Here is a 17,755-nt window from a genome sequence, read left to right on the forward strand (position 1 = left end):
TAGGTTTAGAAAAGCCTCCAAATATGTGCTTGTTATTATTATACATATATACACTATACTGTGTACTCGATGTTTTGCAAATAGTGAAAAAAAATATGTTCCTTTCCAATGAGTTTAAATCTACATGTCTCAGGCTTCCTTTTCCTGTGAAACTCTCCCTTAAAGACAATGGGCCAGCTTCTGATCTGAATTACCATGGTATGACTCTGGAGTAACTCCCCTAAAGCTAGTAGCCTGAAGGCACAAGTAGCAGGGACAACTCAGCATATGACTGGTGGTGATGATGCTGTCACTGCTCCCGCCTTGGGTCTTCTTCCTTGGCTCCTCTTCCCATTCCTTCCACACATCCTCATGCACATTACCAACCAAAGGCCTCTGCCTCTCTGCGGGCCTTTTTGTGTACTGCAGTCCCAAAATGTGCAGCTATATAAAGTTCAGGTAATTAATGAATGGCTGTAATCGGGGCTGGTTCTAGGGCTGGGTGAGCAAGGCAATTGCCCTGGGCCCCAACTTCCAGGGAGTGCAAACTCCTGTGCGGCTTGGCTTCTGTTTGTTTTCTCCCCTCTCTCTCTGCTCCTGATTGGCCAGCTTTCCATACTCCCCACACACTTGGGCACATGGGGTGAGAGGTGGCAGGGGGGCACCAAAACTGTTTTTCTCCCAGCAAAGTGGCTAGGGCCACTAATGGTTGTAATAGAGGAAAAAGGGGAAATCCTCTCTGAAGAGAGGGGATTTTTTCAGTGTATAGCTTGGTGGACAGAAAACTTCAACTCAAGGAGGGATGGGCCTGTGGTTAAAGTACTGCAATGAGACTTAAGAGACATGGGTTCCATTTCTGGCTCTGCCATCAAACTTCTTGTGAGAGTTAGTGGAAGGCATGTACTACAGTATTTTCAAAGGGCTTCTTTTGGGCACTGCAGGAAAAAAAGGCTGCTAGCTATGGGTGTTCAGAAAACAAGGAGAATTTTCTAAAATAATATGGGCAGTCTATGTTCTTTGAAAATATGCTTTCAGTATTAAGCATGCTCCTAAATCAGGGGTTCTCAGCACCTAGGTGATGGGGTGGTCCCAGTAGGGAAAATGAGATGCTGGTATACCCTGAGGAGGAAATGTTTAGAAGGCACAAAATGGCTGTTGGGCACTTGTCAATGGGATTTAAGAGCCTATTTTCTATTCATGCCTTTGAAAACCTCTCTGAAAGTCAACAAGCCAGCCTTCCTACTTTAAGTGAGTCTTTCCATGTGAAGGGTTTTGTGAATTATGTTGGGGAAATTATCCCATAACAATGCTATTCTGGCACAGTGGGAGATGTTTGGGATTGTGGGTGAAATCTGGGTAAAATTTCTATTTGTTCCTTGGGTGAAGTACCATTATTTCCCCACCTCTCAGTCTGACCTCTGGAAAAGATCATGTGAAAAGGGTAAAGCTGTTTCAAGTACCCCATTACTAGATTTAATATGATTAAGATTCAAGTTTACTAGAAAAGTGCAAAATTTATTGGTTTGAAGTAGAAACAACAGTACCTAGGATTAAATGATTAGTTATCAGTCCTTTGGTGCAACTCAAACTGATCTCCAGATGGGTTCAGGGAGAAAAGCTCCTCCTTACCATGCATTGTTACACAGCTGCCCAGGTAGATTGTGGGGTTCTCTTCTTCTTCTAATATTTACAGCATTGGCCACTGTCAGAGACAGGCCATGGGTATGATCAGGTCTGACAAATCCTATGTTCCTACAGCACCCTGAGTTTTTCCAGCACAGCAGGAGGCTGGATCCTGGAGTAGGTGGATGGACAGATCGCTGGTTTGTTCCAGTGTGGTATTCCCCGAGGCAATCAGAGTGCAATTAAGTAAAAGATTCTGTGGTGTTATGTCAAGGGAGGTGGCCTCAGAAACCCGTGCTTGTGCTGGTTCTGGCCCAACCCTCAGTCCTTGATTCAGTCAAGTTACTGCAGTAGACATGGGCTACTGGAATGTACGAGTCTCATAGTAAATGGGGACCAGTAAGGCTTTTCTGCTTTAGGGTGAAGCATGATATGGATCTGCCAGAGGTAGATTGGACACCTGGATAAAAAGATTTGCTCTTCCATCTCATGATCAGCCATCCCAGAGTCAATACTCCCAGCAAAGACAGCAGCAAGCTTAGTCATGAATATCAATTATTCACTTTGATCCCTATTTGGGTACAGAGTCCATATCTTGCTCATGTCAGCCGCTTGATGGCCTCAATCCACTGTGCTCGCTCTGCCTTGGAGCTGGCCTGGATGTAGTAATGAATGTCATTTTTAGTGATGATTTTGAAGAGGTTGCCCTGCACGTTCCCCTTCACCCCTGCAGAGGAAGAGTACAACAAGTTAGTGGTGCATGTAGAGAACTGGTTTGTGGCAGGTATATGTCTCATTGAGGGTGGAATTTGAGTTTAGCATAACTAAAGGTACTAGTAGATCTTACTGTGTGATTCTGAACAAGTCCTTTAATTCTTCTGTGCCTCAGTTTCTCTTGGGAATAATAATACAAATCTACCTCACAGGGGTGTTTTATGGAATAACCACGTAATGTTACACACTGTGAACACATAAAGCACTATCTAAAATAGTGAATATTATTGTTATTGGTGTTAGATACTATAGTGATGGGTTCCTTAGAAATCCCTACAATACATTAGATTTAATCTCCTATCTGCTCCTGCCCATCATCAAACTTCCTTTACATGGGGTTATATTTCCCATTCTCACTCTCACGGTTTTCTTTTAAAAGCGCTGTCTCACTGTGTCACTTATTATTAAGGCTGCATGTCTGTCACTGAGGTTGTGGAAGTCATGGATTCCGTGACTTCCCACAACCTCCGTGACTTCTGCAGGGTCCAGTATGGCTGATTCCAGGGCTGCCCAAGCAGCTGGCCCCAGGGACTGCCCAAGCAGCAGCTGGTGTGGCTGACCCCAGGGGGACCCCCACAGCAGAGTTGGCCCGGGGGCCCCTCACAGCAGCAGCTGGCCCGGGGGGGACCCACCTAAGATTTAGTCAGGGGTATTTATAGAAAGGTCTTGGACAGGTCACGGGCCGTGAATTTTTGTTTATTGCCCATGACCTGTCCATGACTTTTACTAAAGATACCCATGACTAAAAGCAGCAAAGAGTTCTGTGGCACCTTATAGACTAACAGACCTATTGGAGCATGAGCTTTCGTGGGTGAATACCCACTTCTTCGGATGCATGGGACTAAATGACTAAAACTTAGTCTTACTTATTATTCAGGATGAGGAAAGAAGGGAGGGAAGCAACCTCTCAAGTGTCCCTCACCAGGAAGTGTCTCCCCATTTGAGACCCACATTTGCTGTCCCACACTAATCTTGTGCTCATTTGCTTTCATACTATAAATTATTTTGACAACAGGAACATTGAATCACAAAGCTGAGATTCCAGAAAATGTTGTTTAAGCTAAACAAATTCACCCTTCAATTACAGCTTTTTCCACTGTTATATTTCGTGTCCACTACATTTGGACCATTGCAGGTACAGAGGAGCATAGAAAAGAGGGGATGTGGGACAAGGGATGCCTTTGAATAAAGAGCTTAACCTTATCCCAGCAAAAAAGAATTGCCCTCTTTACTATTAACTCTCCGAAGTATCAGCCAATGCCCTATTCTCTTCCCATGATTCACGTGGAGACCTTACTGACAAGCCCAAGCAAAAAGGGAAAGAGGCAACTCTTGGTGTATCCAAAAGTAGGTCTAAACAGTCCCCCTGACCCAGCTCAATGGTATTGGGACAAGTATGTCATCTTCAATCCCCTACCCCTTTTCCCATTTCCCACAGGAGGCTCAAGATTGATCTACCCACAGATTTGCACCACAGTAACAAAAGGCGTGAATTAAACTGATTCAATTATTTCAGTGCAAATTTGGGAGTAGACCAGCCCTCAGTTACCAAAGCAGGCAGCCTAAAGGTTCATGCTTACCAGTTGGGACTCCATTATCCTCCAGAGCTGAGACAAGGCAGCCACGGAGAGAAAACCCACCAACTGGTCTGTTTTCTTCCTGTAGTGAGAAGGTAAAATGAGGCCCAGTTGGAAGAGGTAAGAATTAGAACCCTTCCCTGAGACAGACATACTGTGGATAGCGGTGAAGACACAAGACCACACTGAACATTTCAGATCTAAAACAAGTGCGTCCATGTCTCGGGAAAGCCCTCCCAGCACATTGATTCAGTTGCATCATTTTCTTATCCAGAGCTGTTCTCCTTAATACAGTTGTGGGAGGTTAGTTATTTAAAGGGACAGAGCTAGGATAACAATCATGTTTAAAACCTATTATCTGTTTTACCAACAACATCTGACAACTTTTAAAAATCCATTAAACTTTCCCCTGTTGATGCTATTTGCTCATTTTATACTCTTCACTCATCCAGGACAGTGAGAATTGATCAGTTTTGCTTCCAGGCTCTCTTGTGTTATCCCAGGACTGTGTGGTTTGGGTTTATAGCACTTTTGGGGAAGGCTTCAATCAAATAAAGTTCATTGTTTGGTGTCTTTAAATGTCACTAAAACATTTCTAGCCACATGTTATTTTGTATTGTACTGGGCTTCACTGCATTGTAACTCAGTGGTAGCATTGTTTATCCACATATATAAGCTCTGCTATTCATTATACACATTTAGAACTGAGTAGCAGAAATTCTCATTAGCACTCTGTGATCAGGCCCCACTCAAGGTTACAATAAGGAAGACAAGAGAGCGGAAAAATCACAGAGGTGATGCAGCCTCAGGATGGGAAAGAGTCAGTCCAGAAAGGACAGAGCCAGGAGCAAGAAGAATCCCAGAAGAGATACAGCCCCAGAGAGGGGTGTGTGAGAGAGAAATCCCTGAGGGAAGATGGCTCTGGGGACAGACAGAGGAATCCCAAAAGAGCTAAGGCATGAGGGAGAATGTGGGAGTGAAAAAAAAAATCACATAAGGGATGTGGCCCTGGGAAATCCACAAGAAGTCCCAAGGGGAATGAGTGGAGGAATTCAGGGGGCACATGGCCCTGAAGAGGAAGTGGAGAGGGCAGTCCTAGAGCCCAATTTCCTATGTGGTTGACTGTACTACTATTACAGGTTTGTAGGAGACATGTACATAGATCTGGTGTCTGAGGTCAGCAGCTCATTGCTCACTCACCTTTGTCGGGTCATAGTAGTGCAGGAAAGCAGGGTCAGCCCTCAGAACAAAACGCCTCACCTTCCAGTTTTTCCTCTTGTGTCCCTTAGAAGTGAGAGAGATGAACAATTAACCCTCTCATTGTTAGTGTGGTTGCCCTGTATTGGAGGCACCTCCTCATGTAACTATGACATTTCCCATGCAGAGCCTAAGCTTTGACTTTCATGTACAGTCAAAGACAATAGTGGTAACAGACCTAGGATAGAATTCTTCCCTGAAATCTTGCCTCTCTGCTGAACCACAATATGAACTTCCTTCCCCAGGGCAGTGCACGCTGCACACATCCATCTGTATTTAGCAATTTTACACCTATAGGGATATGCACAGATTTCTTTTTCTGTCAGGGTAGACACTACTACAGAATAATTTAAAAGGAAAAGAAGGGAAAAATCTAGGTGAAATGACTCGACTCCTGTCCCTTATCTTGGAGCCCTTAAAACAAATCTATTCACTCTGAGTGCTCTGAGAATTCATGGGATTCCAGTTTTTACAGTGTCAGTAAAAACACTTCAACCCTGGAGAAAGGAAGGTGCATCTAGTACCCCATCACCCACACTGGCCAATGCTTCACATATAACTCCAGAAAGACATCTAACAGCAACATATGTAGTGGGATTCCCTTCACCCAACCCAATGGGTGATCAGTTTATGCTATCAAACCTGAGGATTAACAGCAAGCTTGTTCTAGCAAGTATCATAAACTATGTTTTACAAACTAAGGGCATAAGCCTGCAAACAGTTATTCATTCACACATAATTACTCATATTTGAAGTCAATGGGAGCAACTATATGGACATGAATAACTGCTTGCACGAGTAGATTCTACACATACATGAGTTAGCTGCATTTCAATGCTGGGTGAAGTATCTCAGTGAGGGGACACAGCATGACAAGTTAGGGTAGGTAATGAGGAAGAATAGTGCAGCCCCTTGAAAGTGAATGTAGTTACTCAGGATAGAATTTGGATTTTGGCCAGGACCCATGTGCTCTTCTGGAAATTATTTTATAATCCTCAGTAACATCCCTCAGCAGTGAGTTCCACCGCTCACTTATTTATATCAACAAATAGACTCTCTTCTCATTTCCACCTTTGCTGTTCACTCTACAGTATTGCTAACATGAAAGCTAATTCTGCTGGCCATATGACAGGTTAGGACAGGTAATGAGGAAGAATAGTGAAGCCCCTTGAAAGTGAATGTAATTATCCAGCTCGCTCTCAGCATTCAGCTTTACCCTCCATGCAGCCCAGAGAACAACTAGAGTCGGTTTTCTCAATTCTTAATGAGATGAGATGTTCAAGTGTCATATTTACCTGTTTTACTAAATAGCCTTGTTTTACAATTGTTCCACTTAATTCAAGGATGTGGGGGTGCAGTTCTTCCCTGGAGCTGAGTTTCCTCTTATAGCTTTCAACCTGCAGATGGAAAAAAATAGTAACTGGAAAAGTTTTGGTTAATCTGATGAACACTAATTAAACAATATACAGAATAGCTTTGTACTGACCTCATAGTCTTCCACAGACCTGTCATTAACACATTATTTTTTTCCCAAAGATATATATCCAATTCCATATGCCTATTGCACATCTCCTCAGTTGTAAGAGTACAATGGACAAATAAATAACCACAAAACAACACACACACACACACATACTTACAATAGCCTTGATTTTTAGCAGACCCTCAGCCTGGCCACCATTAATGCAAACAGAGTTAGCTCTAGGGACTACAGCTGTACCCAGATGCATAACTCTCCTATTTGTAGGTGCCTCCATAACCAAAATTTAGCCATTTACCTCTGAGGGAAGAAAAAGCCTTATAAAGTATTAAAAAGCCCAAAGCTTCTCATTTTTAATTTGTCCTTCATATTTTTTTCACCTTTTATATATATTTTGCCATTTGGTACATGCAGTGTGTCCCCCTCACCCTCACAACCTCTTTACCAGCTGTGGTGGGGTGACTGCCCCACCCCCTGAGAAAAGGGCTGGAACAGGCCTTTGAGGCTGCACAGACCGGCAGCCAATCAATGAAGGCATGTGGAGAGCCAATCAGGGGAAGGAAGAGGCAGCCAGTCAGGGCTGGGCGAGGCCCTATATAAAGGCTGACTAGCATAGGAGAAGGGAGTCTCTCCCTCACTAGTGAAGGAGAAGGACTGGTTCCTGAGGTAAGGAGCTAGCACCTCAGACAGAGCAGTGCTAGGCTTGCTCAGGGGAACAGGAGAGTGCTCCAGCCCCATTTCCTGCCAGGCTGTGGACCCTGCCAAGGAGGTGCACAGGGCCAAAGGGGAAGTGGCCCAGGGAAGAAAGGTGGACAAGAGGGGAATGAAGGAGGGCAGAAAGAGGCTGCCTCTAGAGGATCCCTAGGTTGGGACCCAGAGTAGCGGGTGGGCCTGGGTCCCCCCCCTTATACTGCACCTGGCCACAGAGGACTGTGGCCAATACAGACTGCAACTTGCCCCTGAGCTAAGGGGCTAGACTTTGGGTTGTGATTGGCCACTGAGGCAGGTGCGAGTCTCAAAGACTGCTGTTAAACACCCCCATCCCCCTTGGAAGGGGGTGAGACTGGAGACTCCATGCACAGAGGGTGCTCCACGGCTAGACAGAACTAATTCCCGGAGCAACTAGCAGGAGTCGCCAGTGGTGGTGAGTCTTGACCCCATCGCACCAGCTAAAAGCAAATCTGAGTCAGGAGGGATGGGGAGATCCTACTGCTAGAAGCCACATTACTTACAAATGTGTACAGTGCTGTGGAGTCATCTAGGAACTGCTCGGCCAGATCACCATTGCGCATGGCTTCAGTGCTCCGGGCTCCAACAGGCTTGGTGAAGTTTTCTTCCATCAGCATGGAGGCCAATGTCATAGCTTCATATCGAGAGGCAACAAAATTACTGGAGATCAACCAGTCCACCAGTGCAGAACCTACAAAGAAAAAGGCACCTCTTAGACAGAGAGACACAACATGCTTGCTCATCACAGAGACACACAGACAGACCATCCCTGCCAGCTGGCCCATCCTGGCATTATCATAATGGCAAAGACATATCAATGTAAAGCATAGGCAGGATTCCCCAAAGGCGTTGGGTTCTACATTTGCTTCTTAGAGAGGGGGATAAATTTATAACTGAGGAACTTTTTGAGGCAGGGCATAGACGGGCCAGTACATTCTGTTTGCCATAATCTCTTCTTGTATCAAAAATAATCTGTTCTTGTACAAAAACTCCACAGTGGCTCTGTTTTCTCTGCAGCACAGTCAGGCATTGGGAGGCTGGTTGTCCAGAGCTTATGTACCTGTAAAGCTTTCTTTGTATGTGTTGCCTTGTTCCATGTTGGGGGTCAGTTTAATTCCATTACTGTTATCATGCATTTTGTCCACTATCTGGCTGTAAAAGAGCAAAAGAGAGCAGTGTTACATGGATGGACAGACAGACAAGCAGGGATTGTTATATGACCTAAAGCCACAACTGATCAAGGATAAGGAAATAAGCCCTGCCCCAAAGCAGGGCAACGGACTAGACACCTTCCGAAATTTCCTTCTAAACAGTGTGTAGGGGAAATGGACTAATCATCCCACCTGAAGTCCCATGATGCAGAGCAATAGACTAGATGTGTCATTGAATACCTTCTATTTCAAAGTATCCTAGGACTGGGTGGGAAATGTTTACACTTACTTGAGGCTGATGTTTGAGGGAAGTTTGAAGGAATTTTTCATTCTGTGAAGCTGCTGAACCTGCAGTGGGTGGCCAGCATGAATGGCTCCAGTAATGTCCAAAGCCCAAGAGTCCCGCTCTTCTCTGGAGCAAGATTCAAGGAAATATTCTGTGTTGGTTTTTGTCTTCAGCTTAATGACCAGCTATGGACAGAAAAGTACAAAAGCAATAAGAGCATTTATCTAACAAACACAGAATGTTCCCCTGATGCCCTGCCTCATGCAACAGAAGCCCCATCAACCACTGCAGGGAATCCTGATCAGTTCATTGCTAGAAGGACGCTGGTCACAGCTCAAGTCTCGGGGTCAATTAACCCCAAGTAATAGCTGTATGCCCAGAGCCCAGTGTACTCAAGAAAGTGGATTGACCAGAGATTATCCGGATAACACAGGGATCTACAATTGGGAAATGGAGTTTCCACATCTACAGGGGAGTCGCATCTTACACGGGATTAGGTTCTGAAGTCGGTGCGTAAGGTGAAAATGGCGTATAGTCAAATGCTCATTGGGTGGAATGGCGGGCGGAATCGCCTGCACTACAGGTACAGTATTTAAATTGTTGTTTTTCTCTTTTTTTTGTTTTTGTTTTGCCGAGCGTGAATAGTTAAAATCGAATAAGTTAAATGCGCCTCTGACACGACTCCACTGTACATTAATGGTTCAAATCTGCCCTACATTGGTAACAACTGAAAGACATTGCTATACGCATTCTAACAACAGATTTACTGAAATACAGACTCAGCAATATATATTTACACGGATTTGTACCAGTCAGGGGAAGGTTGCATTGCTGCTGCTCACCTGTGGCTAGACACAGAGAGGACTTCATGGTCCAGAAACTTTCAACAGCAGCAAATTCTCATTAGAAAATAAAAGGAAGAGGCATACTGAGCTGGCTGCTAGCCCAGATGCACAGTTCAGGGAAGGCAAAGAATACAGCTATAGCATAGGTGCGTGCAACCATCGGAGAAGATGAGGGAAACATATTCCTTCCTCTTTCTCACCCTCCCCATTTACTATGCTGTTTATGAATTTCTCGGTGTGACTGCAAGGCTGTTGCATTTTCATCCATAACCAACTCTCCCCTCCACAGACTTTTTTTGTATATGATTGCACCTCTGAGCTGGAGTGTTCAGAGAAAAACAACCAGAGTGGAAATCTTCAGAGACAGGATAAGGAAATCCAGTAGTAACACCTTGACCTGGCCTTCTCTGCTGAAAGGCTGATCAGCATCAACTGGTCCCAGTTCTTGAGGCATGCAGGGGCAACAGAGCAAGAGACTGAGAAAGTCAAGGGAATGAAGGGGAGAAACCAGAGAATAAAAAAGTCATTGCAAAGAAAAGAATGGTGATAATGTTTCAAGACGTACCGGTCTGTTCTCATACTCCAGGCATGGGCAAGTGATAGTGCAACCATCCAAAATGATCCTGCCCTTAGGAGAAGGCTCCTTCCTGCCTCCATCAAGTTTATAATACAGCAGCTTGTCCTGCAGCAGAACAAACCATCTTGCTTTCCAGTTATGGACAATATGTCCCTATACCAAAAGAAATGTCCTTGGTTACTTTTAAAGACAAGTTTAGAGGAGTATTTCTCTTTCCACCTACCTTTCTTTTGCATAGAGACATGGTAACACTCTTATTATCCTTATATTAAGACATATTTTAGGAGTCTCATTGGAATGGTTATGTATATTGTGATAATACAACCAACAAATCTGGAGAGAGACTGCAATGGACTTCCTTGTGGACCATTACCCTGGAAATTTGATAAATGCCCAAAATTATTTAACCAAAGTCATTCTAAGGAGAGCTTGATGCATGCTGGGAACTTTGTTTTCTAAACTGACTCTTGATGATATCTTTTGAGAACGTTCAAGGTCATATTTCTTATGAGTTAGATTGTTTCAACTAAAAGACACGTCTGGAAAGGACTGCTAGTGGCAGCTGGGTAGTTTCCCATGGACTAAAAGTATAAATCCCAAAGTGATCTGAAATCAAGAGGGCATTTCCCCCCTCTTTTTGTCAGATTCATTGTTTGCCTTGTGTGCAGCTCTTTCTCCCACCAAGAGGAAAGCAACTTCAAATTTATCAATTTACCACCACCAGAAACTCACAAGTTGATCTTCAACATGGCAAGTTTCCTCTGTCAATATATCTCCTCTGTCTTTATAAAATCATTGAACAAAAGATGCAATTTTTGATCTTTCCCAAACATGGGCCTCATCTCTGATGGTGAGAATTTTTCTGGCAAAAGCTTGAAGCAGATGAGTGACTCAGAGGAATGACCAGTCTGCAACATTGGGAACAGGGAGCTGGGTTTTGGGCAGGATTTACTGTATTGTAACTCTGAGTTGGAGTCAATGGGAGTTCAGAGTGCTCAGCACATCCAAGGATCCAGCCTGCTGGCAGCAGTAGCGTGGCTGCTTAATGAGCACATTTCAGTTTAATTCTCTCAGTTTTGCATGTTGGTAGGTTCCATGGTTCCAGGCAGCCTTGAAAACTCTTGACTGAACAGCTGGCTTTTTTCTTACATTCCCCTAATGCAAATTGGTACTTAGTCATATCAGACCTGCTGCCCATCTCCTGTGACTAAACTGCTCACTATGCTGCCATTTCCTGTGTGTTCCTTTCATCCCAACCAAGTGAAGGCTGCTAAACTGCCAAATGCCTCTTGTGTTATAGTGCTGGGATACAAACAAAAGCCTCTGTGATTCAGGCGTGTGAATAATTGGAGCTCTAAGGCTGGTTTTAAAGGAGAGCTTGCCCAGGGAGTGGCACAGACACGCCTGGTCCTGTCTTGTGGTGGCAGTTCCAGCTTTATGGTGCAGTGGAGCTGACGTTACATATTTCACAGGAGATGAAGCTTTACAGTCTGGGAGCGAGGTACCAAGGTAGTGGAGGCTTCACCATGTTAAAAAAGGTGGGTAAGGCAGAGACTGGGGAACGTGCAAGGTCCAGTCACTGCAGGAATCGTGGGTCATTACTGTGTTTGGGATTGGGAGGGAACATTAACGATTTCTATGAAAACTGGTGTAATGTGGTTCTCTCGAACCTGACTAAGTCTGAAGACATCTTGCCCATGCTAAGCAAAAGTTAACTGGCCAGATCAGCCTGCTCTTCCTTCACTCCATTTTTTCTTTCCTTCTCTTTGTCTTTTTTCAGTGCCTGTGGATTCCCTCAGCTACTTTTCTTCCAGTTAACATTGTCTGTTTTAGCTGTTTTCTTCTTTCTCCTTTTAGTGAGTCAGTCTCTCTCCTTCATGTATTTTCCCCCGTCTCTGACATGGCCTTGTCTTGTGTTTATTCATAGTCCTTCACTCTGGGTTTCCTCTCTTCACCTTAATGAACCTCTACCTCTTTTTTTTTCCCCACTCCATTTCTCTCACTCAGTCCTTCAATCTCTTTTCTCCCTTCCTTTCTCTCCTACTCTATATTCCTTACTCCTTTCCACCCCTTCCCACCACCTCTCCAGCTGCTGCCCTTAGATCTTCCTGCCTGCCTCACTTCCACTGCTACAGTTGGACCAAGAGGTTCTCCATCCACTCCCTCCCCTATGAAGACCAAAATCACTGCTGCGCCCATCCAGGCAGTGCTTCATTTGCAATGAAAGAGGTGCCAGGGCTCAAGTAATTTTTTTACATTCATAACTGATGCAGCAAGCCCAGAGATGCCAGGGCTATGAATGGCCAAGCCTAGAGGTATTGGGGCGCAGCCCCGGCACAAATTAAGCACTGCATCCAGGGCAGCCTCACAGTTGCTCTGTTGCATTTATGCCTCCTGGGTAGAGCTGAGTGAAAATTGGAATTTCCATTCAACAGAAAATTCTCCTATTTCAATGCTTTTGTCCCATATTGGACAAAAAGGTGAAATATCAAGTTTTTTTGCAGAAAGAAAAGTTTGGGGAAAAAAAAGTGATTGGGAAACAAAACATTTCACTTCAGCCTTTTCAATCCAAACACAACTTTTCAACATTCCCAAAATCAAAGTGTTTTGCTTCAGTTTCTTGAACTGACCAGTTCAACTGTCAACTGTATTTCCCTATGATGGCACATTGACTCATGGGAGTTGTTCAGTTCACCTGATTACCACCACCCCCATTCTCCCCTCTGGGCAAGGCTCCCTGGCTGGACAAACCCTATCATGCACCAGTAGTCACGTCACTGCCATGAAACACCATACTGCTCAGAGGGAAGACTTCATTGCATGACGAGAGAGGTAGACTGGCCAGAGACCCCAGCTCATAGGAGAGAATGGGGGCCTGAACTACAACTCCTATCAGGCAATGCACCATACTCAGGAAATTCATTTTTCTGTTGAAATGACTCAAAACAAAAGGTTTTGGGGCCACTTTACAATCCAAAATATTCCAGTTCAGGCCAAACCCACCTAAATTAAATATTTAATTTAAAAATTTCCAACAGAAACTGAGGGGAAAAAGCAGCAAAAGTTCTGCTCTTGGGTGTTCTCAGTGAGGAGCAGAGGTCATCATCTTCCCTGGCTGAGAATGGCTGTCAGACAGTGGGGAGCTCTTACTACCTGAACTGCCTTGGAAGCCCTGCTTGGGTCACACCCTTCACATTAGCACCAGTCATGCTGCTGTATAGTGCACAGAAGCATTTCCCAAGGTGGCTCTGATCGGCATTGCCCTTTCTGTGTTAAAATAAAGACAATTATTAACAATTAAGACAGACTCATAATAACAAGCTTCTGCTGACCAGAAATAAGTTCCCCTTTCCACTACTGGTTGTGATCCAGCCCTGCAAGGGGGTGGGAAGACCTGCAACACAGATCTTCTTTCAGTTGCTGTCTCCGTGGTTTTAGCTGAAAGCCTCTTATGTGCAACTGTGAGAGTGTGTCCTGTTTCATAATGTGTCTGTATTCATGCTCATGTTCTGATCTTCTATAAAGCTGATACTTTCTCTTTCTTTCTTTCTGAATTCCCCTTGCACAGGCTGTGGAACGCAAAATGCCAACCTAGTTAGCCCCAGAGAGGCTCTAAGCCTCTTCCAAGAGCAGAGATTGAAAGCTTCACTCCTCACTCTAACCCCCACCTCCATCCCTTTGCTACCAGCAGGCTTCTGCTAGGTTCCTCTACCTGCAATTTGCTGAGGAATGTTCTGGTGAGTGTATAATGTTGTTTTTTTGATAACCAATGGCTCTTCCACCCACTTTGAAAACATCGGTGCAGGGAACCAGAACCAGGGAGGTTAGCTCTATAAATACATGCACCTTAGACAGAAGTTCTATGGTTGCACTTAAAATGCATCCACCAGTTAGAAAGATTTTACACATTTGAGAGAAATTCTCTTTGAAGAAGAGCTTAACAGTAGAACCCATAACTACTTTCAAACACTTGCACTAGGCCTGGCTCAAGCAGACCCTCACTTCAGATGCAACAGTCAGTTATAAGAGTTAAGTCCGTCTAAATATATCCGTTTCAAAAGAAAGCCAATTCCTGTCTTGACTGAGCTCTTACCCTTTTAACGAGGAATCCCTCCTTCAATATTCCACTCACATCCTGCATCCTGGCTGCCAAGTAAAGAAGGTTGAGTGTGTGCTGCAAAGCGTATAAGCAGTTGCCAACTGTCCCTCTGCGCGAGGTTTTTAAAGAAGACTGATTTCTCCAGGACCTTCCTCCTCCTCTGTGACGTCTCTTTCCTGCCCTGACTTTCCCTTCCCTTATCCTGCTTGTGTGACAGTAGTTAAACATTGAGCTGGCACAGCACCTGCCCTCAGGGAAATGCAGAGCAGTGAAAGTTCAACAGGATTGCAGTGCGGATTCCATAGAACTCAGTATGGTAGGAAAACACCCATTGGGTGACTCAGGACAAGCAGCTGCAACATTATATGAATCAGGGAAGAGACAGGTATTCTGTAGGTGGAAAGTGGGGGAGGGAAGGAGTAGAAGCTCTATTATTCAGTCCATCAAGATTCCAGAGAGTTCAGTATGTGGTATGAAGTTTCTTCTCACAAATAGGTACAGGAATATGAGAGAGACAAGATGAGGGAGGTCATATCTTTTACTGGACTGACTTCAATAAAAGATATTACCTCAAGCACCTTGTCTCTCTCATATCCTGGGATCAACACTGCAAATAATTGTAGGGATACTGAACTGCTGGACACCTTAAAGGAAAAGATATTCTTGAGCATGAATTATTGTAAAGGTCTTGAAATAATTTATGTTGGGCTTTATAAGAGTTGTCGTATTTTAAACACAAAACCCATATTTTGGGCTTAGAGTGCCCTCTAAAGATGTGGGCCAAAATTATCCAAAGTGTCTGCCTAAAGTTAGGCTTCTAAATCTAATTGTAGGCAACTAAATTAATGACCTGATAGTTAGAAATGCTGTGAATGAGCCCCCCCCCATCCCCTGCCCAAAAAAACATGACATCTACTGAAGCTTCAAATTCTGTTAGCTGATATTGGTTTGTTTGATCAAAGCCTAAATAAGTGGATGTATCATGGCCAAGATCTTTTAAAATTAGTGTTGAAAGTTAGTCTAGACGCAATAAATCGACCCCCGAGCGTTCTCCTGTCGACTCCTGTACTCCAGCACTGCGAGAGGAGCAGGCAGAGTCCGTGGCAGCAGTCGACTCACCGCGGTGAAGACACCACGGTAAGTCAATCTAAGTACATCGACTTCAGCTATGTTATTCACATAGCTGAAGTTGCGTAACTTAGATCGATCCCCCTTCCCCCCCAGTGCAGACCAGGGCTATGTCTATATTCAGGCACCCAAATATAGGACCTAAATTTCTTTCCTAAGCTGGCCCACCAACATTAAGTTTTAGTGCAGAATTAACGTTTAAAGAAAATTTATAAGCCACTCACAAAAGCTGGTTCATTAGGACACTGAATAAAGAAAAGCAGTGGGTGTAACTACACAGAATATGTGTTATCTCATTATTGTTAGTTAACATAAAGTCCAGACATGCACCCTTTAGATAAACAGCGGTTGGAGTCTAATATTCCACTGCAGGGCATTAAGGCTTGAGGCCAGAATTCCAGAATTTTTCAACTTGTTACTGCACGCAGCTCGCAAACTGGTGGGTAACAACTTCATGCTAGGGAAGACAGGTAGAAGCCTGCATAGGTGTCTCTTACTCAGACAGTGATCTCAGAATTACTCAAGAACTGATAATTGTTGAGGATCTAAACAGTGAGCTGGTTCCTTTCTCTTCTACACACAGACCACCCATGCTTGTACCAAGGGGAGTGAACAGACACCTGTGGGCCACATTTTCTGTGAGAAAGTACCTGCAGTCCTGAATAATTTTATTGTTAACAACTGCTGGGTGTGAACCAAAAGCTTCCCATGGTGGACAACAGATGGCTGTCTATAATATTTCTCTCTGAAAGCTGATGAAATGTGTGAACTAGTTTATAAAATGTAATCAACACAAAACAGTCTCAGGGGTACACATACAATATGTACACAACATACTGTATTTAACAATCAGGACTAATAATAGACTGTCCACAAAGACTATTCCACAGAATGAACTCAATACTAACATCAGTCAGGCAAAAGCATGAGATATGGGCCTTACGCCATAACCTGAAGGTCAACAGGGGGAGTGAGTTCTGGAGCAGAGGGCCCTCCACTGGGAAGTTCAACCAGGAGTCTCAAACCATACAATTCTAGGGAGCACTAGCAAAAGCTATCAGATCTCCAAGTGTTACACTAAAGTCTGTCCTCCTTCTAGTGACCCTACCCCAAAAGGAAAATAACTCTGCAGAACATCTCATTTCTTTTGTGGGAAGAAGATGATACTGAAATAGAGATGGAGAAAGAAGTTTTCCCCAAGTCCATTTGTAAAGAGCATTTTTAGTTTCCATAAGTCAGTATAGGGTTTTAATAACAGGACAGTGGTGCCTTACATTTTTATTACCAACTCTCCCTCCAAAGGATCCCAAGGCATTATATACACTATGGGATTTACATAAAACATTACTGAACTGCAACTGTGTCTGAGATGAAAGGGGCATTGGCGGCTCCTCAGGGTAAGCAGTGTGTAGACATTACTCACCATTACAAAATGGTAGGATACAGATACAGCAGGATTTTTGGCTGCTGCTGTAACTTGACCCAGAGAACATCTTTACATTTCAGTTTAGCCTACTTGATTTCAAAAGTCACCAACAGCCACAGAGCACACACTTCAGTGCACAAGTCAGGGGAAGAGCAAATTTTAGCCAAAGTCACCAAAGTCATCCTATCACTTCCAAAGAGGAACAAGGGATCTTTAGTGTCCACCAAGACCAGATGACATTTCCCCCTTTTTTAGGATTTGTCCAAAGCACCATTACTATAGTAACTGCATGATCTGTTTGCCTACCTCAGAAAGATGAATGGCTGAGTGCACATTGCCAGCATGCAAACCTAGGATTTCTGGGAGCCTACCTATTTTGAAAACCAGGCCTTCACGGTAGTACACCATTATACATTTAGCTCTAAAGCTAGTGGTTATGAGGTGACATACCTAAGATGGAAACTAACTACCAAAACCATCATTCAAAGGAATGTGATGAAAAATGTCTAGATAATAGGACAAAAGTTGGTAAAACCTAATCAACAGCAGCCATTTCAAAGCATTAAAAAAACTAAGTGCAGATGGATGGCTTAGTGCTTCTTAGGAACAGTGTAGCTATCCAGATTCAGGGCTGGGTTTAGCATTCTATTATTGTGTAAAAATTTATGAGAAACAACACTTTCCTGTCACCTCAATGTGCAGCTTCTGCTCCAAAATCTGTCTCTCTAGCCTCACTGCCATCCACAGTTCTTGTGGCTCAGTGACTCCACAGCAAATCAGGTAAGTTTGCAAATAAAAGATGTGCACATATGGTTTTAAACTGC

At 43.9% G+C, this 17,755-nt stretch overlaps 1 protein-coding gene across 2 annotated transcripts; it reads right to left on the reverse strand.

Annotated features, from left to right (window-relative positions):
- Positions 1-353: 353 nt before the first annotated feature.
- PLEK2 (pleckstrin 2) lies at positions 354-14,489 on the reverse strand. Of its 2 annotated transcripts, none has more exons than XM_039533646.1 (9): positions 14,372-14,489; positions 10,267-10,383; positions 8,860-9,041; positions 8,480-8,571; positions 7,923-8,110; positions 6,506-6,607; positions 5,154-5,237; positions 3,957-4,035; positions 354-2,329 (listed from the first exon to the last, which is right to left on the reverse strand). In XM_039533646.1, the coding sequence occupies exons 1-9, from the start codon at positions 14,417-14,419 to the stop codon at positions 2,202-2,204; spliced, it is 1,020 nt and encodes a 339-aa protein (XP_039389580.1). In that variant the 5' UTR covers positions 14,420-14,489; the 3' UTR covers positions 354-2,201. The 2 variants fall into 2 exon arrangements, with proteins under 2 accessions (XP_039389580.1, XP_039389579.1); XM_039533645.1 differs by having other exon boundaries at positions 355-2,329; positions 10,267-10,431.
- Positions 14,490-17,755: the final 3,266 nt, after the last annotated feature.

The sequence above is a fragment of the Mauremys reevesii genome, linkage group 4 (genome assembly GCF_016161935.1).
Source record: "Mauremys reevesii isolate NIE-2019 linkage group 4, ASM1616193v1, whole genome shotgun sequence".
Taxonomy (NCBI): domain Eukaryota; kingdom Metazoa; phylum Chordata; order Testudines; family Geoemydidae; genus Mauremys; species Mauremys reevesii.